General features: G+C 33.7%; 1 protein-coding gene across 5 annotated transcripts in view; it reads right to left on the bottom strand.

Annotated features, from left to right (window-relative positions):
• Positions 1-24,576, bottom strand: part of LOC126879616 (MICAL-like protein 1) — a 386,924-nt gene that overhangs the window by 10,676 nt on the left and 351,672 nt on the right. For 3 of the 5 annotated variants that reach the window (XM_050642786.1, XM_050642787.1, XM_050642789.1), the window contains 5 exons: positions 13,649-13,841; positions 10,392-10,608; positions 7,774-8,034; positions 6,085-6,187; positions 341-466 (listed from right to left, as the gene is read on the bottom strand). In XM_050642786.1, coding sequence (XP_050498743.1) covers positions 341-466; positions 6,085-6,187; positions 7,774-8,034; positions 10,392-10,608; positions 13,649-13,841 — 900 coding nt within the window. Of the gene's footprint in view, positions 1-165; positions 281-340; positions 467-6,084; positions 6,188-7,773; positions 8,035-10,391; positions 10,609-13,648; positions 13,842-24,576 lie in introns of all 5 variants that reach the window. The other 2 variants (XR_007696158.1, XM_050642788.1) reach the window with 2 other exon arrangements.

The following is a 24,576-nucleotide window of genomic DNA, read 5'->3' as shown; positions in this document are numbered from 1 at the left end:
TGTGCAACGTTTTCTATACCTCGCTCTGTTTACTTTAACAAGAAAACAAAACCACGCTTTTTTGAATACTTTGTATATTTATCAGTAATTATAAAGGAGTGCTTTGATGACGTGCAAAATTCCTGAAATACACTTACTGTTATAATCAAAATTACATTTTAATACCTGATATTTTTATCTAACTCTTCTAATTGAGGATGTAAATATGGCGAAGAGGTAAAACTACTTTTTTGTAACAAATTTGACAATTTTCTTAAATAAGCTCTTAAACCAAAATTTCCTAAAATTCATATTTATACATAGACAATAAAAAATGTTTATACGATTTAAAATTTTTTACCTTTTAATTAATTCTTCTTCACGTGCTTTATCGGAATCAGTTTTATTGGCTTCGGGCTGCATCATGAGACACCGAATTTGATATTCTACATCTGCATGCTCTTCCTCTAAACGTTGCTGCCTTCTCCTAAAATAAAACAAAGAATATTTATAACAAAAAATATTCGATGAAGTTGGTTTAAGTTAAAATATTTAGTTGAAAAAAGAAATCAAGAGACGTCTTATATTTCAGTTCGTTCAGGGAGCGTCATAAACGCCCTTCCGTACGTTTTACTCTCATTAGAGATCCTCAGATGACTACCTCTGAAACTGAAACAAATTCAGCCTGCTAATATATCGAATTACAACAAATAAGTCGATATGCATGTCGTAGTGACATCTGCTTAAAACAATTCAAAGTTTTATTTCCGGAGAAATAAAACTTATAATGAGTCCAAGTTTCTGGTTATAGCCCGATCAAAGAACAATCTGACAAAAAAAAAGAAGGATGAAAATTTGGGAATAGGTAGTTGAAATTGTCTATTATTATATACGAAAAAGTTTACAATTCTACATCCCCTCCATTTTTCAAAAATGGAGGGGAATATCCCCCGCTCGAAGCTGAAAAATATACATTCAAAATGAGTCCGGAATTGGATAAAATGACTAATTCTAAGCAACTTTTGTTCTATAGAGTTTTTTCCCTAGATAACTCAAAAAGTAAGTATTTAAGCGAAAAAAATATTCTTAGCAAAAATATAGCTTATAAAAAACTGAAAAAAATGGTGTATGCTTGAGGTCTGTAGACCCAGTAGAAGCAGAGTTGTAGCTAATTAAAAGTAGGTTCTTCTTCATCAAATTCCAAATCGAATATTTCAATGTGAAATAACCTAAAAACGGAGCACTTTTCGGGGACAATTCATTTAAACTTTTTAAAAGTGTTTAAATGAAGGTTTATTTTTATTCTTTAAAAAAACTTGTAACATTAAAAATAAATGAGTTACGCTCAAAATATTGTTGGTCCCTTTTATTTTTTGGTAAAAAAATCGCGAAAATCACCCCCTAATTAGCATCACAAATAAATTTGATCATTACCACTTCACAAGTTACTTTGCGTATGTATTATTTATATGATCTGTAAGTTTCATCGGTTCAAAGTGCTTATTATTGAAAAAGATGTAGTTAAAATGGCTTGAACGAGTAACTAATCACGAGTTTAGGTAAATTTTGAACCAGCCATAGCATAACCAATTTTTGTCTAACAAGAAAACAAAAAAGAAAAAATAATCAGAAAAGCAAAACGTACATTTTATAACTCTTTAAGATTTTTGGTATTACTAATAATTTTTAAGTTAATTCCATAAACAATTCCATGTTTTTTTTCAAAACAAAAAAAAATGTTTTATTTTAAACCCAATTTTTTCAAAACTGAGCACTTTAAACCAATGAAACATATATAATATAAACAATACATATATACAGAGAGGTCCTAAATTATGGAATAAATTCATTTTCTCTAAAATGGACGGCTATAGAGAAAAATCCTGAAACAGGTCTATTTTTGTTTTTAAATTACAAATTTTTGGTATATATTTCATACTAGTGACGTCATCCATCTGAGCGTGATGACGTAATCGATGATTTTTTTAATGGGAATAGGGGTCGTGTGGCACCTCATTTGAAAGGGCGTTCAATTCTCTATTCACTAATACCAACATTAATATCATTATTTATACAGGGTGACCAAAAAAATAATTTTTGAAATAAATTAATTGACGAAAAAAGAAGAATGTATGCAATTTATTTAACTCAAAATACATTCTATCGCTGTCACAAAATAGAAAAAAATGTTTATTTGGCAAATAAACCTTGCTTTTCGTTTAAATTAAATGTTCAAACTGCCAAGTGGTAGGTGGGAGGCTGTTTGTGATTTAATTTAAACGAAAAGAAATGTTTATTTGTCAAATAAACATTTTTTTTTGTATTTGCTGACAGCACTATAATGTATTTTGAGTTAAATAAATTGCATACATTCTTCTTTTTGCGTCACCCTGTATAAATAATAATATTATTGTTTATATTACTGAATAGAGAATTGAAAACCCATTCAACCCATGAGGTGCCACACAACCCCTATTCCCATTAAAAAAAATCATCGATTACGTCATCACGCTCAGATGGATGACATCACTAGTATGAAATATATGTCAAAAAGTTTTAATTTAAAAACAAAAATCGACCTGTTTCCGGATTTTTCTCTATAGTCGTCCATTTTAGAGAAAATGAATTTATTCCATAATTTAGGACCTCTCTATATAATCAAATTCCCTTCTACCATATTGGTGTCGGGATGCTGTGATGATTGGTTGCGAGATATAAACAATACATAAGTAAAGTAACTTGTGAAGCGGTTACGATTAATTTTATTTGGGAAGCTAATTAGGGGGTGATTTTCGCGATTTTTGTACCAAAAAATAAAAGGGACCAACGATATTTTGAGCGTAACTCACTTATTTTTAATGTTAGAAGTTTTTTTAAAAACAAAAATAAACCTTTTTTAAACACTTTAAAAAAGTTATAATGAATTTTCCCCGAAAAGTGCTCTGTTTTTTGGTTATTTCACATTGAAATATTTGATTTGGAATTTGACGAAGAAGCTACTTTTCATTAGCTACAACTCTGCTTCTACTGGGTCTGCAGACCTCACGCGTACACACTTTTTTTCAATTTTTTTAAGCTATATTGTCACTAAGAATATTTTTTCGCTAGAATAGTAACTTACTTTTTGAGTTATCTGCGAAAAACCGTCCAAAAACATGTTTTTTTTTTGTTAAAAATGAACATATTCACTCGCAAATAACTCGAAAAGTATTGACTTAGTGAAAAAACTCTATAGAACAAAAGTTGCTTAGAATTAGCCATTTTATCCAATTCCGGGCCTATTTTGAACGCATTTTGTTTCAGTCCTGAGAAAATATTTTTCACCCCGTATTTCCAATTTTTTGTAAAATGGAGGGGATGTAGAATTGTAAACTTTTTCTTATATAAAAATAGACAATTTCAACTACCTATTCCCAAATTTTCATCCTTCCTTTATTTTTTTGGAGGTTTTTGTAAAATTTTGTGTTCCCTGATCGGGCTATTACGCATATTCGTAGTTTCTATTACTTGCAAACCAAGCGAACAATAAATAAAAGAAGACACGGGGAAGTCTAAAATTTGCACCTAACTACCTGCCTATTCATCATGGCCAAATTCCAACGAAACCTTGGCACTTAGAAGTAAAACTAATAAATAATTCGCTGCAAAATGAAATCAAGAGACGTCTTATATATCAGTTCGTTTAGAGAGCGACATAAACGCCCTTACGTACGTTTCAGTCTCAGAGGTAGTCATATATACAGCCTCTGAGGATCTCCAATGAGAGTGAAACGTACTTAATGGCGTTTATGACGCTATGTGAACGAACTGAAATATAAGACGTCTCTTGATTTCGTTTTGCAGCGAATTATTTTGTATTCGTTTTACTCCTGAGTATCGGGACCAAGTTTTCGTTGGAATTTTGCCATGATGAATAGGCAGGTAGTGAGGTGCATATTTTAGAACTCTTCGTGTCTTCTTTAATTTATCATTCGCTTGGTTTGCAAGTAATAGAAACCACGAATAGGTATAACCAGAGACTTGGTCTCACAGGTTTCATTTTCCCGAAAATAAAACTTCGAGTTGCTTTAAGCAGATGTCTCGACGGCATCCATATCGAGTTATACAACGTTTCGTTGAAATTTGGCCATGATGAATTGGTATTTTAGACCTCCCAGTGTTTTCTTTTATTTATCATTGGCTTGGTTTGCAAGTAATGGAAGCCAAGAGTAGGTGTAACTAGAAACTTGGTCTTATTAGAGGTTTTATTTCTCCGGAAATAAATTATCGTGACATTTATAAATAAATTATCAACATTTGGCATCAATTAGTTAGATATAATCTCAAATCTCCTCGGTTAATGATGTCCAGTTTGTTTCTTTTTTTTTTTGTTTTAAGATTTACTAAAAACTTTTTCGCGGTATTCCATAATACGGAATAAGTAACGGGTATGTCTTTTTGAAGCCAGGATTGTTGATATCCTTCTCTAAACTCTCCCTTAAGTTCAACGTTGGTGCTTATTCCAATCAATTCCTCTTGTAATGTAACATCCCTTTTAGTCCATGTGGTGAGATCGCTCCTGTCTGGAAAAATTTCTGATTTGGTTTCTTTGTGATTCCTATTAAAAAATGTCCCCTTTAAACAAATCTGAAGGGTACCGGGCACTACCGGGCGGAATTTTTGGGCAGAAATTGTTTAAACAATTTTTTTAAACAAACAGAAAAGATCACGTTTTTTTGCTCTGGAACATATATTTTTAATTTTTGTGGGTCATTCTAAACAAGAAAGGTATCTTGTAATTTTTCTTAAAAATTGGTAGTTTTCGAGTTAAAGGCGATTTAAAATCTGAAAAATGCGAAAATGCGCATTTTCGAAGCTTAAAAACTCAAATTTAAATTAGTATTTGTGAGGTTGCCAGATACTTAAATTGAAGTTTAAACATTCAGCTTCAAGATTCTGAAGAGTGATCGCGTCTAACCTCAATTTAAACCGTTGGTTTTTTAATTAATAAATATGCATGTCCATCCGATTTTCCTGCCGGTGCGGCGCGCTCTATTTCAAAAACCTCCTATTTTCCTCCGAAAAATGTTTTTTTCTAGATTCTTTGGGACATTCTAAATAAAATAAGTTTCTTGACATTTTTCTCATTTGTTAATAGATTTAAAGCTATAAGCGATTTAAAATCCGAAAATGCTTTTTTTTTGGTATTTTTCAGATTTTAAATGGCTTATAACTTTAAAACTATTAACAAATGAGAAAAATGTCAAGAAACTTATTTTATTTAGAATATCCAAAGAATCTAGAAAAAATATTTTTCGGAGGAAAATAGGAGATTGAAATAGAGCGGGCCACATCGGCAAAAAAATCGGATAAACACGCATATTTAACAATTTAAAAACAACAGTATAAATTAAGGTTAGACGCGATCACTCTTCAGAATCTTGAAGCTGAATGTTTAAACTTCAATTTAAGTATCTGGCAACCTCAAAAATACTAATTTAAATGAGTTTTTAAGCTTCGAAAATGCGTATTTTCGCATTTTTCAGATTTTAAATCGCCTATAACTCGAAAACTACCAATTTTTGACAAAAATTACAAGATACCTTTCTTGTTTAGAATGACCCAAAAACCTAAAAATATAGGTTCCAGAGCAAAAAACGAGATCTTTTGTACTTGTTTAAAAAAATTGTTTAAACAATTTCTGCCGAAAAATTCCGCCCGGCACCGTTCAGATTTGTTTAAAGGGGACATTTTTGAATAGGAATCCACAAAGAAACCGAATCAGAAATTTTTTCAGACGGGAGCGGTCTCACCCCATGGACTATTTCTTCATTGTAACCAAATGGATTGATAATCCATTGCGGTTCTTGCCATTAACTTCCCTCATTTTCATTGCATGCATAGATCCCCAATATTTATTTTCACCCACGTAGACCTCTTGCAGATTGCCATCGACCCCTTAGGGTCGATATAGACCACTTTGGGAATCACTGGTCTAGGGCGATGATATGACGTGACAAATTTAAACAAAATGTTGTTTTTAATATAATACGATGGAATATGTATGGTTTGTATGTTGGTTTTGTAACAGCTATAAAGTTAGGATAAAGAATAAATTATACTTACAAATACATTAATTCCGTTTGCTTCCTAAATAATTCATTCTTTTCGTTAACTAATTCGAATAATTGTAAAATTAAATCTTCTACTTCAATAGGAATATCATCATCTAAAATAAATAAAACTTTACTAACCTAACTACCAAATAAGTAATCAATAATCAAATGTATAAAAAAACAACATAAATCGTAGGTAATACCCATACAGCATTCAAGTACTGTGATAAACTTAGCAGAGATTTCAATGTTCATGATATTATTATAAGACTGAACGAATAAGACATAGTTAAAATGAAGCATGTGAACACTGCTCAAAAATGACCGAATCGCTTAAGATCAGACAAAGCATCAGAATAAAATAAGTAGACTAAATAAATTTTAAAATTAGTTTTACACGATGAAACTGAAACAATGAAGTGGCAGATAAATAGCGAAGTAGAAAATAGGAAATAAAGTTAAATAAATGAAGTGACAGATAAATAGTGAAGAAGAAAATATGAAATAAACTGTAAGGTAAATATATACTCACGGACAAAAATATTAGCCCCCAAGTATCATAGGAATAGGATTTATTTTCCGAATGCGATGTTTTAAAGTATAATATAAATGCTATAATCGGATTTAAATCTGGTCTTGGCTATATATAATTTTTAAATTAAATCTCATCAAGGTAACTATTCACTGTTCTAGCGACATGCAGACTGCAGACGTGCATTATCACCAATATATCATATCCAATTTGGCTTGCAAATGGCAAAACATGATCTCCTAAAATGTTTTCAATGTACATGTTAGTTGGCATTCGCCTAATCACCTCCAGGTGTTCGGTATGTCCTTTAAAAGTAATACCGCTCCGTAGCACTATACCGCCACCACCAAAACTAACGCTCTGTATCAGGTTACAACTGGCATACAGTTCACCAACTCTTCTGTAGACGAAGTTTTGTCAATCTTGCTTCCAAATGATGAACGGTATGCCAGATTTAACCTCGTAGAGCGTTAATTTTGGTGGTGGCGGCATAGTGCTATTGAGTGGTATTTATTGGAAAGGAAATACTGAACTTGTGGAGGTTATTGGATGAATGAGAGCTGATATGTACATTAAAAAAATTTAGAAGATCATGTTTTGCCATTTGCCAGCCATATCGGATAACAAATTCGTGTTAATGCACCATAACGGAGGTCTTCATGTCGGTAGAATAGTGAATACTTACCTTGATGAGATTCAATTTAAAAATTATATTGGCCACCATATAGCTCATATCAAATTTAAATCCGGTTGTACCAGGTTACAATTATATGATACTTAGAAACATCTCATTTGGAATAAAAAATCCTATTTTTGTGACACTGGGGGCAGCACAAAAAATTTCATTTCATACGTTAATTTCAAAATATGCAATACTTTTGTCCGTGAGTGTGTAACACTCAAATAATTAAACAACAACTTACGAATATTTGGAGATGTATGAATTAAGGAGTGCAGATTAACTGATATATAATGAATCCAAATTCACTAAGATATTGTTAAATTAAGAAAGATTTGATGAAGAAAAAACAATTTCAAGGGAAAAGACAAACATACTTGTACTAAAGTTTATACTTATTTCCATAACCACCACAAACATCCACTAAATAGTAGAAAATGCACATTTATAAAGATTATAGAAATTTCATTAATACAATTCTTATTTACCTGTATTGGTACTAGCATCTTCTTTTCCTTCACACTTCTCCCTAATAATTTGTTCCAATCTTACGCCTTGTTTTTCTAGTCCTTGTTGCTGAATTTCGATAAACTCTAGTTCTTTCTTAATTTCTGTCATTGGGAGACACCTGATAGTGCGCTTTTGGGGAACCGGCTTTGTTGGCGCTAGCCCCTTTTTCCTTTTCCATTTTCCATAAGTACTCTTATTGGGAACCGAAAGCAAATTCGAGTCCTCAATAACGGGATCATCTAAAAAATATTTGAGTATCATTATAATCATTAATCTAGGAAATGTACCTATAACAAAGAATCGAAATACCAGTATGGTGGATATATAAAGATGTGTTCCCCATTTGGCCTTAGGCCTTACGCACCAAAAGCATTAAATAAATTCCTGATGGACATCAAAAATAAAGAAGAATCAATCAAATTCACCATGGGAAAAGAAAAAAACAAATCACTTCCTTTTCTGGATGTGTTAATCACAAAAGATGATACAGGATATACAACCGAAGTTAACACAAAACCAACAGATATTTAGATTACCACTCAAACCACAACATAAACATCAAAAAGGAAATCGTCAAATCATTATAAAATGCCAAAACGCCTCATCTAATGAACATGCATTTCAGGAAGGAAAAACCTGCTAACAAAGTTTTAACAAAAAATGATTACCCGTTGTCATTTATAAACAAGCAATTTCATAAGATTTCAGAAAGGAAACAAAACAACATAAGCAATCCAGAAATAGTCACAAGATTAAAGATTAAAGATGAAAACAATAACATATGTAAAGGTATTAGAAAAATTATAAGGGACAGAAAATCAGTACGTCACAACAACATTCAAAACAAGCAATAGGTCAACTGAGATCTATTTTGTCTAAAACCAAACTTAATAACACACAAGAGAAATCAAAGAACTGCATCTATAAAAAAAACTGTTGCGAATGTGCAACAATTGTCATGTGGAAAAAACCCCAAGACCACTGTCAGGATAAACGACCATAAAACATACATATCAACAACAGAGACTTCGACAAATCACAGACATGCAAACAAACTTGGGACAACGAGTATATACTACAATGAAAAGATGCATCAATAGTCCAGAAAGAAATATACATGAAAAAGAGAAAAATCAAAGAAGCAGCTCTCATCTTACTTCAAATCAAATCAAAGGAAGCAGTTTGATGACGAAGTGCCATTTCCAATCTTTAAAATTATATGTCGCTATATAGACTTCTGAATAAATAAAAAGAAGCGGAAGTTTGATAATCGCCTAAGCTAGGAATAATGTTACGTATCTTTAGTTAGTCCAATTTTGCCGAGAAGCCTAGCTTATTAAACACGAAAAGGAATATTTACACCTCGTCTACCTACCATTCTGTAACACATGTTTCGCTATAATCAGCTCGTCAGACGCAACTTGCTGGTAAAGACGGAGTAAAGAACATACGCTTTCGTATATCGGTGGTTACCTAATAAAGTTACCAACTAGTTCAATCTGGATACTATCGAAGCAACCTACTGGCTGCACATTCTCAGTCTCATTTCTTTAAAGCATAGGCGTAACCAGGGGGTGGTTTTGGGGGTTATAACCCCTGCCCACCCCTACCCCCGTTGGATGTACTTTAAGCTCTATACGCTTGACAGCATTATTATTCCTTACCCCCCAGAGACCTTCAAGTAAATGTAACCCCCCGCCCCCTTAGGATCATCCTGGTTACACCTCGGCTTTAAAGGGCTTTCCATGTCGCCTTTATGACTTAATCACTAGTGTTTTAAATAATAATAATTAATTGAAATAAACCAAAAAAAACTGAATACATACTTAACAACGAAGAATACAGAAATAAAGCAGCTGGAAATATACGAAGATAAACAAATCATAGGAACAGACAAGTACAAGTATTTAGATTTGATAATATCGAACAACGGAAGAAGATAAAAAAATAGACTAGGACAAACAAGAGACTGCATACGAAAATTGTACCTGGTACTGTGGGATAAGAACATAAGCATAAAACAAAAACAAGAATATATAAAACATGATAAAACCATGACAAGAAATATGCTTACTTATGGGTGTGAAAATTGGACGGACAATAAATAAGAAAACCAAAAACAAAATAAGAGGAATAGAGATGGAATTCCTAAGGAGAAGCTGCAGAGTAAAAAGACGAGATCGAATAAATAATAACATAGAGATTAAGAGAAGAATGTGAGTGATCTCAGATATAATAGACTAAATCGAACAAAAGAGAATAACCTAGTGCCGAAATGTCAGAAGAGCATACCAAAATCGTTGGATAAATATAATAACAGAGTGGAGCCCGATAGGAAGAAAGAAGAGAGGCAGATCCCGAAGATCCTTTAGAGATGAAGTGGAAGAAACAATTGAGAATAGACATCTACAGGAAGGGGACTGGCAAAACAGAACGAGCTGGAAAGAACGGTTGAGTGAAGGAATACAGTGAAAACTGTGGAAACACTTAGAATATATAATTAACGTTATTGGTTAGTGCAGAAATAACCTTTCCTATATTTTAGAACTTTTTAGATATTCAGATATTTTCACTAAACATAACAAATGTGACTTACTTTGCATGTCTTGGCTTTGTCGGTTCCTATTGACTTCATCCTTCGCTGTTTTTTCTTGTTGAAGATCATCGGGTTTTATGGAAGACTCAGTTTGGGATTCAGTGGTGTTTTCATCCGGTTTTTTCGGACTCGGTATTGGTGTAGAAGCAAACTTGGGGGGAGGAGGAGGTGCTCTTTTATTTTTTCTCTGTTTGGGTGTAGCCTTCGGAGAATGTTGCTATAAATAACACAAAAATGGTATAAAATTGTAGCCTCGTAGTAATAAAAATATAGAAGTAATAAATGTTGAATGGGTTGCATATGTGAGTTCATTTCAAATGAAGTAAAGAAACACAGACTTACAATCATTTAATTTACTTCGACGGCCGGTTTCGATCTCTACAATATACAGATCATCTTCAGGTCGGCGTTACAAGTGATTAAATGCTACAATTAAAGAAAGCCAGAGTTAGAACATTGTCTGGTTGTATCAAAATGCAAATAGAAAGCCAAAAATTTTGAAAGGTATGTAACTGTTGACATTTCAGAACAACAAACTGATACACATACGTATGTACACATATAGTGCGGTGGAATAAGTGTTGCCCCCCCCCCCCTGTTAACTTGTTTATTTTAAGAATATAAGCAAAACGCTCGGACAGGTCGATTTTTAAACTAACCATAGTATATTATAGCATCAACGTTTCGAACTTTACACGATCCCTCTTCAGGTGACAGCCATAACTTCGATTTTTTTAAATGGGAAAGTACATCATGTGACACCTCATTTAAAAGTTCTTAAAATACTGAGTTCAAAAATGTATAACACTTTAATCATGTTTGAGAGCGTAGGCGAAAAATTTCGGTCCAATTCTTTCTAAATGCAATCATTTTTTTCGAATCCTGAAAAAACCAATAAATATTTTTGAAAAATTTAAACGGAGAATGAAATATTACAGTATTCTCGATGGTCCAAAGTCCCTGAGAACTCCTATAGTGTTTATTTTAATAAGTCACAGTGGTGGGAAAAAGAGAAAATTTAGTGTGATTTTTAATTTCAAATATATCATTCAAAAGAAACTTTTTGTTTATTCTAAGGGACTGTCAGCCCTCGGTAATAATCTAATCTTTCATTCTGCGTTTAAATTTTTCAAAAATACTTATTAGTTTTCTCATAATTCGAAAAAAATAAATGCGTTTAAAAGAAGTTCGACCGAAATTTTGGGCCTGCGATCTCAAAAATGATTAAAGTATTATACATTTTTGAAATTAGTATTTTAAAAGCTGTTAAATGAGGTGTCACATGATCTACTTTACCATTTAAAAAAATCAAAGTTATGCCTGTCACCTGAAGAGGGATCGCGTAAAGTTCGAAACGTTGATGCTATAATATACTATGGTTAGTCTAAAAATCGACCCGTCTGAGCGTTTTGCTTATATTCTTAAAATAAACAAGTTAACAGGGGGGGGGGGGCAACACTTATTCCACCGCACTGTATGAGAAACAGGTACTCATAAGCACGCATACGCACATAGATGTATGTGGTTATTGACTATTTGTTAAATAAAGTTACATTTTAAATTTTTTTTAAAAAACCCATATAATTTTGATCTACTTACATGCCGTTACAAGGGATGCTTTGTAAGTCCATCGATAACATGTTTAAACGTCCAGATTATGCTGATAGGATAGCTAGGTGAGGGACTGGGTGAACGGACATGCTTCGTAGGTCAAAACACAGTGAATTGGAATGGATCCTGAAGACAGATGTGTGATGTGAAACAGAGACAGATGTATTAGTAATGAGAAAGACAACGTTCGGTTGGGAATGTTAATAAATGCAGCTAGGTGTAAATTGACTTATTGTAAGCACTTGTACGATTGTAAAGGTCTTTGCTCTTAGGTGTTTTTGAGCTATGGGCAAAGGTCAAAGTAAGGAAAAAGACAAATATTAAAAGACAAATAAGTTGCAAGTTTATATTGTTCCCAGTCAAAAGACTAAGGGATGTCAGTTAGTGTATCATTGTAGGTGCCTGACACTAGGAAATCTATGGAATGTAGAGAATTATAAGAAATTAATTAGATAAAGAGAATGTCAAATTAAAATATTGGTTAAAAAACTGGAGATTATTAAAGGTGATCTGAGTAAGGATGGGGTTTGTTTAAGCTATTGTATGATAGTGTATGTTCAGAAAATAATGAATTAATAATTACAGGGTGTAGCATGTCCGTTCACCCAGTCCCTCACCTAGCTATCCTATTAGCATAATCTGGACGTTTAAACATGTTATCGATGAACTTATAAAGCATTCCTTGTAACGGCATGTAAATAGATCAAAATTATAAGGGTTTTTTAAAAAAAATTTAAAATGTAACTTAATTTAACAAATAGTCATAAACCACATACATCTATGTGCGTATGCGTGCTTATGAGTACCTGTTTCTCATATGTGTACATACGTATGTATCAGTTTGTTGTTCTGAAATGTCAACAGTTGCATACCTTTCAAAATGTTTGGCTTTCTATTTTCTCTGGCTTTCTTTAATTGTAGCATTTGATCACTTGTAACGCCGACCTGAAGATGATCTGTATATTGTAGAGATCGAAACCGGTCGTCGAAGTAAATTAAATGATTGTGAGTAAGTCTGTGTTTCTTTACTTCAATAGAAGTAATACTTTATGAAACAGTATAAATATATACGTAAACCTAAAGTTCGGTAATGTTTTTTTTTTGAGATTTATGTAGACAGCTCTAACTCAGTTCTTACCTAGAGCTTTCGCAAATTAATTATATAACTAAGTTGTCATGCGACGAGTGCAAACTGTCTGCCTGTCCGTCTCTACAGTTTGTCTCCAACATTCCGTTGCAAGATTTTTGTAAATATTTTTGTTTTATATTGAACAACAGTGATAGACTTTTTAAGTATTTCTAGATACGTATATTTAAATTTTCAGCCCATTAGTATTTTGATAATTTCGATCAACATGTTCCAGTCTTTGAAAAATAACCTTTTGTTGACAAATAATGTCGCCGCATGACTTTGCATAATCGATAGAACAAAGTTATCTGCACTGTGTCTGCAGAAAAATTATGGTAGTAAACTCCATTTTATAAATTTCAGAAAATTTTTTTAACTGAGTTTGTTACATTTGTAACATGATGTTTTTTGCGTTGTAATTGATTGCAATAAAGAAAGTTGATTGCAATCAATCTTAAGACATTTAAAGCAAAATTAAAGCAAGAACACGCAAGAACATATATTTAAGGTTACCTACCACGCTTTGACTAGGGGTTGAAGTCAATGAACTAGCATTAGATTCACCATACAGTCCTGGAATTGGAGGTCTTGGAGCTGGCCTCTTTTTCCTTGCACTACCATAATAACTTTCACTGGAAATCGAGGAATTTGACCCAAAACGAAGATTTGCACTAAGCAGTGATTCTCGGGGCTTAGCATCAGTAGATAGCCTAGTAACACGATATTTTAACATTATTTACATTGTTAAATCAAACATTTTTTATAATGCTTTCCACGCGTATTATTTTTCTGGTTTAAGCATAGTACATCACTGACACTAAATATCATGATCCAACACAGTCTCTTTCGATTTTATTATAAATATTGTCTCTATCAACGGTCAATCACTGTAGTTTTTGATAAGTCATAGAATGGAAAATAGAAGAATATGTTCCAAATATTTCATCTGGATTCTAAATAAATGGGAAAAGAAATTTTAGTTTTGCTACTGTGGTTTTAAAAATGTCGCTTAAATGATAACGTTTAGGGTTGACACGGGTTTACTTTACTTTTTAAGTTTTCCATTATATAGTTTCAATACTCGGTATAATTTAGGTTCTCATCTAATCCAAGCATTTTTTATAAAGAGTTTAAAAGCTAACAATAAAATACTGAAAAGTTTTGTTTTCAATAATTCCACAAAATTTATTATTACTATATCGCTACAACTACAGCTTTTTCGGCCGAGTGTCTTTCTCAAGTGATTTATTTTACCATTTTAAAGTCTCTGAACTGAACCAAATACATTAGACGATAATACATTATATACAACTCTTGACATTTCCCATTAATTTTGTGGAAGCAAACAAAATAGCGCCATCTAGTGGTATGGGTTGTAACCACAAACTATGCATTTAAAAGAAATTGTGAGCTATTTTCTTTAATTTTATATTCTTACTTTTTAATTTACATAATTTTTCCTTTTTACTATCGTTAATTTTATTTACATACGCTTTTATTAAAAGATCTAAATATTAAATATTTTATCTATAAAATTAATTATTATTATATATTAATTAAAATTAAATTTTATAGATAAATTTTATCTATAAAAGTTTTGTGACCATTTGCAGGAAGGTATATACATTTTGGAGAGTTTCATGTAAGTAACATTTTAAATTATATTTAACATTTTCAACACTCTCTTGTATATAATTTTAAAAACACCTTTTAAATATATCATTAATTTTATCTGAAGCTCCCTTTATAAGTTACACCTAAATTTCACACTATCACGTGTATCCTTAGCCCTAATAATAGAAAATAAATTTCCTATACAGTCTGGGGTTAGCCTTCTTGTAAAAAGAAATTGCAGCTAAACGCCCTTTCATCGGGGTGAATTGACGCCAAGTAATACACTTTTTACTTAATTTTGTTGCCATCCTAGGTATTTGCTGAGAATCCATTTTATCGAACCTATTTTATAAGACATTTTGTGTAAAAATACAAAACACAATTTACCAAGATTAGCTAATTAATTATCCAAAAATTAACAAAATTAAATTTGTATGTTTACGTTGAGAAAACGTAGTTCAACTCTTGCCGACAGAGGCGCTAGTGGCAACGTGCTTCCAGCTTCCAGTTTTCTGTGGAAGTTGGATGTATTACCGTCTAATGTCTAATGTATTTGACTGAACTAAACTGAATAGGTTTAGGAGTGGGGAGCTGTTTGTCTCAAGTTGGTCATTTAGAATTATATCTGTATTTTTTAGTTTATTAATTTCGATAGAATCTAATAAAGATAGCGTAATGTTTTTATTTTGAATATGAAGAATTTGAAACTCTTTATTAAAAGAATGCTTATGATCTAGAAGGTGAACTGCGTACGTAGAATCTGTTTTTCTATTGTCGAAAGCCCTTTTGTGTTCTGCTATAAGTTTGTCAAAGGTTCTGCCAGTTTGACCGATGTAAGTTTTTGGACAGCCACCACGGCATGTCAGTTTGTAAACACCACTCTGTAATTGCTTTTTCTTTTAGCTCTTATGTTCTTAATGTATTTACTTAAGTTGTTGTTAGTTCTGAAAGCTGGTATTATTCCTTTCTTTTTTATGTGTGGCTATGTTGATATCTTGCCATATGCAGAAAGTACTGGGTTTTTTCTGTGGTGGTGGTAAGACTAATTTCAGGGCTTTCTTATGGAGTTTTTGGATTACAATTTTGTTGATTAATTGTTTGTTGTACCAATTGTTTACTGCTTTGCTTGAGACAAACAGCTCTCCCCCACCTATAACACATCCTCTTCCCTACCCCGAACAGGGAGAAGTTGGTTTTTTGCGGTTTCCCAACTTCATTGCACAATTATACCTGTTCGTCCCAAGAAAATAGCCGCAACTATTTTCATCACTCGAACGCTCACTGTCCACGCTGCGCTCAAAAGCCACCTCCTGACCGCCGACGAGGGACGCAGGTTCGCCTGTCGTTGTACAAGGGTTTCTAGGGAGACTGGTCGAGAGCAAAGCACGGACAGTACACGTAAATGTCTATGGAACCAACAACAACTCCATCAAACTTTCTTCTCTGTCGTCTTTTTAGCCTTCTGGACACCACCGTCCGGCATAACCCAGGAACACCAGAAACACCAGGACACGACACTTGCCCCAGTCTGTTTTTCGGACTGTTTGCTTTTACGGCCACATTTTACATTCACTACAAACCCTGAAGAGGACAAAATCCTAAACGGGGACACTCATTGATAGCATTTCTACATAGCAATTTATTCTATACACGCAAATCAAACAATGAGAAGAAAAGACAACCACAAACAGCTCCCCACTACTCAAACTATTCAGTTCGAGACTTTAAAATGCAAACACATAGTAAAATAAATTATTTGAGAAAGGCACTCTGTCGAAACAGCTGTAGTCACATAGTTTTATCGGTTTTATAATAAATTTTGTGGAAGTACCCATTGAAAACAAAAGTTTTCAGTATTAGATAAAATTAATTTCCATCAAGTAACGGTCGAATCCACCAAAAAGTTTAATAGGTTCTTTAAAGAAATTAAGCATATTTATAGTCTTTTATTAAAATTTACTTTCAAACTGCAGACCAAATTAACAAAAAATCCAAACACGTAACATTCGAACCAATTACCGAATCAAATAAAAGAAAGTATCACATTAGGGGCGTAGATGCAAAATTTCGCGCTGCATTGATTTTTTTGGTATCCTGAGAAAACTAATAAGTATTTTGAAAAAGTGAAAAACAGAATGAAAGATTGCACTGTTAGACCAGGGCATTTAGCACAAAATAAATAATTTTTTAAATACAGCACCTAGAGACTTGCAGTTTTTTGCATTATGTTCAGGATGACGTCAGGAAAAAAGTCTACTATTCAAAAATGGGTGGAAATGCATAACTGCACTGTAAAGTGCATAAAATGCATCCAAAATTGCATAAATATAAAAAATAAAGTCGAAATCGAACAAAATTTATTATTTGGGGGGTTTTTGGGGTAACTGAATACGATTACGCCATCAGAACTGACCTCTGGATCACCTGGTGCCCAAGGTCATGGCAAGAGACGTCATCCTCTGGAGTTTCGATGGTTTTTGGTATTAAATCGATGCAAACGGATTACTCGCGGGTTTTAGGGGTCGCTAAATACGAATATGCCATCAGAATTGACCTCCGGAGTACATAGTGCCCACGGTCGCTACTAAGGCACGTCATCTTCTGGAGTTTTGAGGGATTTCGGCACTAAATTGATGCAACTGGACTAATCAGGGGGTTTTTGAGGTGGTTAAACACGAATATGCCATCAGAACAGACCTCTTGATCACCTGGTGCCCAAGGTCACTGCAAGGGACGTCATCTTCTGGAGTTTCGAGGGTTTTCGGTATCAAATTGATGCAAACGGATTACTTACGGGTTTTTGAGGTCGTTAAACACGAATATGTCATCAAAACCGACTCCCTGTTCACCTGGAGCCCAAGTTCACTGCAAGGGGCGTCCTCTTCTAGAGTTTGAGAGATTTCGGCATTAAATTGATAAAAATGGATTCCTCGGGAAGCTTTTGAGTCGTTAAACACGAAAATGCCATCATAACAGACCACCGAATCACCTGGTGCTCAAGGTTACTGCAATGGACGTCATCTTCTGGATTTTCGAGGGTTTTCGGCATAAAATGGATGCAAATGATTTACTCGGGGGGTTTTTGAGGTCGCCAAACACGAATATGCCATTAGAACAGACCCATGGGGCACCTGGTGATCATGGTCACTGCAAGGGACTGACTGTGCTATTCAATTTTTTTACTTATGTTTATATAAAATTTATATAAACTTTATTTATATCTGACAATATTTTTTCTTTATTTATTTCCAGATCGATTTACTATATTTTATTATGACAATGTTATTATGCGTTGGCGTTATTATTGATCATCATAATCACTAGATATTCCAGAATCCTTCATCTAAGTCATACTCGTATTCACCAACCCCAAAAACCCAAAAGTAATTCGTTTGTATGAGTTTGGTACCGAAAACTCACGCAACTTCAGAAGATAACGTGCCTTGGGCACCAGGTGCTCCAGTGTGTGTTCTAACGGCGTATTCGTATTCAGCAACCCCAAAAAGCCATTAGAAATCCGTATGAATTCATTTAGTACCGAAAACTTTCGAAACTCGACAAGATGGCGTGCCCTAGGTACCAGCTGGTCCGGTGTCTGTTCTGATCGCATATTCGTGTTCAGCAACCCCAAAAACCTATAAGTAATCGGTTTACGTCAATATAGTACCGAAAAACTTCGCCCAGAGGATGACACCCCTTGGAGTGACCGCGGGCACCAGGTGCTACGATGGTCTGTTTTGATCGCATGTTCATGTTTAACGACTTTAAAAAACCCCGAGTAATCCATTTTCATCAATTTAATGCCAAAATCCCTCAAAAGTTCAGATGATGACGTCTCTTGCAGTGCCCATGCGCACCAGGTGCACAAGGTGTCGATTCTGAAGGCATATTCGTGTTTAGCAACCTCAAAAACCCTCCAGTAATCCATTTGCATCAATTAAATGCCGAAAATCTTCGAAACCCCAGAAGATGACGTATCCTAGTAGCGACCCTCGGCACTAGGTACTTCGGAGCTCAGTTTTGATGACATATTCGTGTTTACCGACCCCAAAAAACCAGTGAGTAATCCGCTTACATCAATTTAATGCCGCAAACACTCGAAACTCCAGAAGATTACGTGTTTTAGTAGCTATCTTGGGCACCAGGTTCTCCGGAGTTCAATTCTGATCGCATATTCGTGTTTAGCGACCCCAAAAACCCGTAACTAATCCATTTGCATTAATTTAATACCGAAAGCCCTCGAAACTCCAGAAGATGACGTCCCTTGCAGTGACATTGCGCACCAGGTAATCCGGTGGTCTATTCTGATGGTATATTCGTGTTTAGCGACCTCAAAAACCCCCGAGTAATCCGTTTGCACCAATTTGACACCGAAAACAGTCGAAACCCCAGAAGATGACGTCCCTTGCCGTGACCTTGGGCACCAGGTGATCCAGTGGTCTGTTCTGACGGCAGATTCGTGTTTAACCGCCTCAAAAACCCCTGAATAGTCCAGTTGCATCAATTTAGTGCCGAAATCCCTTGAAACTCCAGAAGATGACGTGCCTTAGTAGCGACCCTGGGCACCAGGTACTCCGGAGGTCAATTCTGATGGCATATTCGTACTTAGCGACCCCTAAAACAGGCGAGTAACGCGTTTGCATCGATTTAATGCCAAAAACCATCGAAACTCCAGAAGATGACGTATCTTGCAGTGACCTTGGGCACCAGGTGATCCGGAGGTCAATTCTGATGCCGTAATCGTATTCAGTGACCCCAAAAACCCCCCAAATAATAAATTTTGTTCCTTAGTATACTGATTTTGACTTTATTTTTATATTTATGCAATTTTTGATGCATTTTATGCACTTTACAGTGCAATTATGCATTTCCACCCATTTTTGAATAGTAGACTTTTTTCCTGGCGTCATCTTCAACGTAATGCAAAAAACTGCAGGTCTCTAGGTGCTGTATTTAAAAAATTATTTATTCGGGTGTTTTTAGTGCTAAATGCCCTGGTCTATGTTACCGACGGCCGAAAGTCCCTGAAAACTTCTATAATGTTTATTTTAATAAGTTACAGGGGTGAAAAAAAAGAGAAAGTTTAGTGTAATTTTTAATTTCAAATATCTCATTCAAAAGAAACTTTTTGGTTATTCTAAGGGACTTTCGGCCCTCGGTAATAATGTAATATTTCATTTTGCGTTTAAATTTTTCAAAAATATTATTAGTTTTCTCAAGATTCGAAAAAAATGCATGAATTTAAAACACAATGGCGCGAAATTTTGCGCCTACGCCCTTAACTAGATAATAATCAGAACACGTTGATTTCAGAAATGCTAATCTATTTCTTATAACAGCTCTAGTTTTTATTACACTTTAATAGGGAAAACACTTTCAAGACTTCCACTTTTAGGGAAAACAATTCTAAAGAAGATAACTGGATTTTTGTAACGGTATAAAGGGAGTGTTAGAAAAAATTGGTATATCATCAAGTGACTGGCGATTTTTCGCAGTTCAAAAATGTGTCCGTGACGATGAAAAAGCAATGCAAAACAATAACTCTAGTTCTGAAATAAACTGAGTTTGATAAAAATGTGCTCCCAATAATATAAAAAAGCCATAATAATCAATAGGGATTGATGGAAGAATATAAGAGTTTCACTTTCACGTTTAACGTCATCCTACACTTTAGAAAAAATTATATCCTTTAATTTTTAAATTACTAATACAAGTGTATCAAATTAAACACTATTTTTTAAGAGGAAACAGTAGCGATCAACAGGTAGCGAAAACGCGTTCCAAGATTGCGGCTGTAATTTTGAATATTTTTTCGAGATATTTGGCACACGTATTCGTAATATAATAAAGAATGGCGGTACAGAGCCGAATTTGAAAAATATATTAATATGTGGAAATTACTCTGTAATTAAATACAATATTAAAAAAACGAGCCTGTACCGCCATTAAGAAGAACAAAAAGATACACTTTCTTCAAATAAACTTTTTTATCCGATGCCTAGATTTTGTGTCATTTTGGAACTAAGTACTAAAATGTTTTATTTTATTAGTAGTTCCAAAATGACACAAAATCTAGGTATCGGATAAAAAAGTTTATTTGAAGAAAGTGTATTTTTTTGTTCTTCTTAAGGACGGTACGGGCTCGTTTTTTTAATATTGTATTTAATTACAGAGTAATTTCCACATATTAATATATTTTTCAAATTGGGCTCTGTACCGCCATTTTTTATTATATTAGGAATACGTGTGCCAAATATCTCGAAAAAATATTCAAAATTACACCCGCAATCTTGGAACGCGTTTTGGCTACCTGTTGATCGCTACTGTTTCCTCTAAGTGAATTGCAAGAGTCACTCAAAACACTTTTTTTTTAATTGAAACCATAACTGACACATCCACGTCCCCAAGGAAGTCATATAACAATGTCTGCCATGCCATATACCTACTGCCTACCCAAACATAATAACAAAAAGATAACATTTTTTCGATACACTTGGAGCAAATTCTTAGCAGGAGGAGACTATAATGATATCACTTAAGGTTCACGAATTACAACTAAAACATGTCACTTAGGGTTCACGAATTACAACTACCAAAGGAAGAGAATTAGTCAAAACAATGAATGCTAACAACCTACAACAGATATCTACAAGCGATCATATTGCCGTGAGATAGAAACAAAATTCCAGACGCCATAGACTTCTGTATAAGTAGATAGTCACTGAAAGTTTTCACCTCCGATTTCGATGAACTTCCATTGATTTTAATGAAAATTGGTGAATAGTTAGAGGATACATCAATAAACAAATGTGACATGGTGCCAACTTGCGCTTTTACCCTGGGAGTGGATGCCACCACTTCTCGGGGGTGAAAATTATTTTATTAAAACTAATCCCATACATCGAAAGAACGACAAATTCTAAGCAAAACTTATATAAAGCTATTAAAATAAATTAATACTTTTTGAGTTATTAATGATCAAATATTTTAATTTTTCGTGAAAAAAATGCATGTTTTCAAGCAGTTTTTCATAAATAACTTCAAAACTACAAGTTTTTACAAAAAAGCTAGCATTACCAAAATTGAAGCTAATAAAAAATCGAAACTTTTTCCTGACTTAAAAAATATTTTACTATAATTCAAAATGAGTTATAGGTAGTTGAAAGTATATAAAGGGTGTCCCGAAAAGATTGGTCATAAATTATACCACACATTCTGGTGTCAAAAATAGTTCGATTGAACCTAACTTACCTTATTATTAGTACAAATGTGCTCATAAAAAAAGTTACAGCCCTTTGAAGTTACAAAATGAAAATCGATTTTTTTCAATATATCGAAAACTATTAAAGATTTTTTATTGAAAATGGACATGTATCATTCTTATGGCAGGATCGTCTTAAAACAAAATTATAGTGAGATTTGTCCATCCCATAAAAATTGTATGGGGGTTTTGATCCCTTAAACCCCCCCAAACTTTTGTGTACGTTCCAATTAATTCATTATTGTGGTACCATTAGTTAAACACAACGTTTTTAAAACTTTTTCCCTCTTAGTATTTTTTCGATAAGCAAGTTTTCATCGAGATGCAGCTTCTTTTTTAATCAAGTATATTCAAATGGGAAATAAGCCACAATTTTACCTAAAAATGATTTTATTAACGTTTCGACGCCCAAGTCGGGTGTCGTTGTCAAAATACAAAATAATACTAAATAAACAAAAATGTTGTTGCTTAGTAAAAAATTCTTCTAATAATTTATTTAATCTGACTCATTTATATCGGCAATTCAGACACGTATTATACATTTTAAAGTAGACGACTTTAAAATTATATTGCCAATATTGATGAGTTGCGTTCCTGGGACGACTTTACTAAAAGATAGTTCATTCGATTACATGAAATCAATCCCAACTCAAGAATATCCGCCACAAAAAATCATAGCATGTGATCTGTCTTTAAAAAGACAACCAAATGCAACGGTGGCACTGAAATTCTCGCGTTAGAGATTCCATAGTATATAATATATAATATAATATAATATATAATATAAAGGGTGTCCCAAAAGTAGTGGAACGGTCGAATATTTCGCGAACTAAACATCGGATCGAAAAACTGAAAAATACGTGTTCAATCATTTTCAAAAATCTATCCAATGACACCAAACACCAACCCCCACTACACGCCCTGGAGGTGGGGTGGAGGGTAACTTTAAAATCTTAAATGGAAACCCCTAGTTTTTCTTGCAGATTTGGATTTGCTACGTAAAAGTAAGCAACTTTTATTCAAGACATTTTTTCGAACTGTGGATAGATGGCGCTATAATTGAGAAAAACGATTTATCCTGATACCATAGGTAAATTATCGAAACGGTCTAATATCTCGAGAAATGCTCTTCCAAATGAGAAACCAAAAAAAAGGTTTTTAATACTTTTCGAAAACCTATCGAATAATACTAAACATGAGCCTCCAACCCACCCCCTGGAGGTGGGGTGGGGGGTAACTTTAAAATCTTAAATAGCAACCCCCACTTTTTATTACAGATTCGGATTCGTCATGAAAAATTAATCAACATTTATTCGAAACATTTTTTAGAATTGTTGATAGATGGCGCTTTAATTGAAAAAATAAGATTTATTAGCGCCATCTATCAGTAATTTTAAAAAATGTTTCGAATAAATGTTGCTTAATTTTTCATGACGAATTTGAGCCTGCAATAAAAAGTGGGGGTTGCTATTTAAGATTTTAAATTTACCCACCACCCCGTCTCCGGGGGGTGGGTTGGAGGGTCATTTTTGGCGTTTGTCGATAGGTTTTCGAAAAATATTAAAAACCTGTTTTTTGGTTTTTCATTTGGAAGTGTATTTCTCGAGATATTAGACCGTTTCTATAATTTACCTATGGTATCAGGATATATCGTTTTTCCCAATTATAGCGCCATCTATCCACAGTTCGAAAAAATGTCTTGAATAAAAGTTGCTTACTTTTACGTAACGAATCCAAATCTGAAAGAAAAACTAGGGGTTTCCATTTGAGATTTTAAAGTTATCCCCCACCCCACCTCCAGGGGGTGTAGTGGGGGTTGGTGTTTGGTGTCATTGGATAGATTTTTGAAAATGATTGAACACGTATTTTTCAGTTTTTCGATCCGATGTTTAGTTCGCGAAATATTCGACCGTTCCACTACTTTTGGGACACCCTATATAATATAATACCATATGTAAAAGGGCTATCCGAGAAACTTAAAACAATAGGAAATAAATTCAACATATCAACAACATTCAAAACAACAAACACATTGAGATCTATTTTATCTAAAACTAAACCTAACAGTGAACAAGAAAGAACAAAGAATTGTATTTATAAAATACCTTGTGAATGCGAACAATTTTATATAGGTGAAACGTCAAGACCATTAGACGTTAGAGTAAATGAACATCAGTCTTATATAAAAAATAGAGAATTTGATAGATCTCAAATATGTCAACACGCATGGGATAATGAACATAGAGTTCAGTGGAGAGATTCAAGTATAGTCCTAAAAGAAGCAGATAGTAAAAAGAGAAAAATCAAAGAAGCGGCTCTAATTATGCTAAATGAAACCAATTGTGTCGCAAATTCCTCGGTAGAATGCAGTAGGATGTGGTTACCCATATTAAAGGAGGAAGTCAATAGAAAGAAAATACCACAATTAGTAAATCAGTAACATATCGAGTTAGTACATATTTAGTATTTTAGTATTATTTAAAATTTAAAATATCAAGTCAGAATTTGGTATTAGTTTTGAGAGTAAACTAAATGTAAACCCAAATACTTACGATGTCGGGATAGTATCA

Source organism: Diabrotica virgifera, chromosome 2 (assembly GCF_917563875.1).
Source record: "Diabrotica virgifera virgifera chromosome 2, PGI_DIABVI_V3a".
Lineage (NCBI taxonomy): Eukaryota > Metazoa > Arthropoda > Insecta > Coleoptera > Chrysomelidae > Diabrotica > Diabrotica virgifera.
This window is presented reverse-complemented; position numbering and strand designations above follow the sequence as displayed.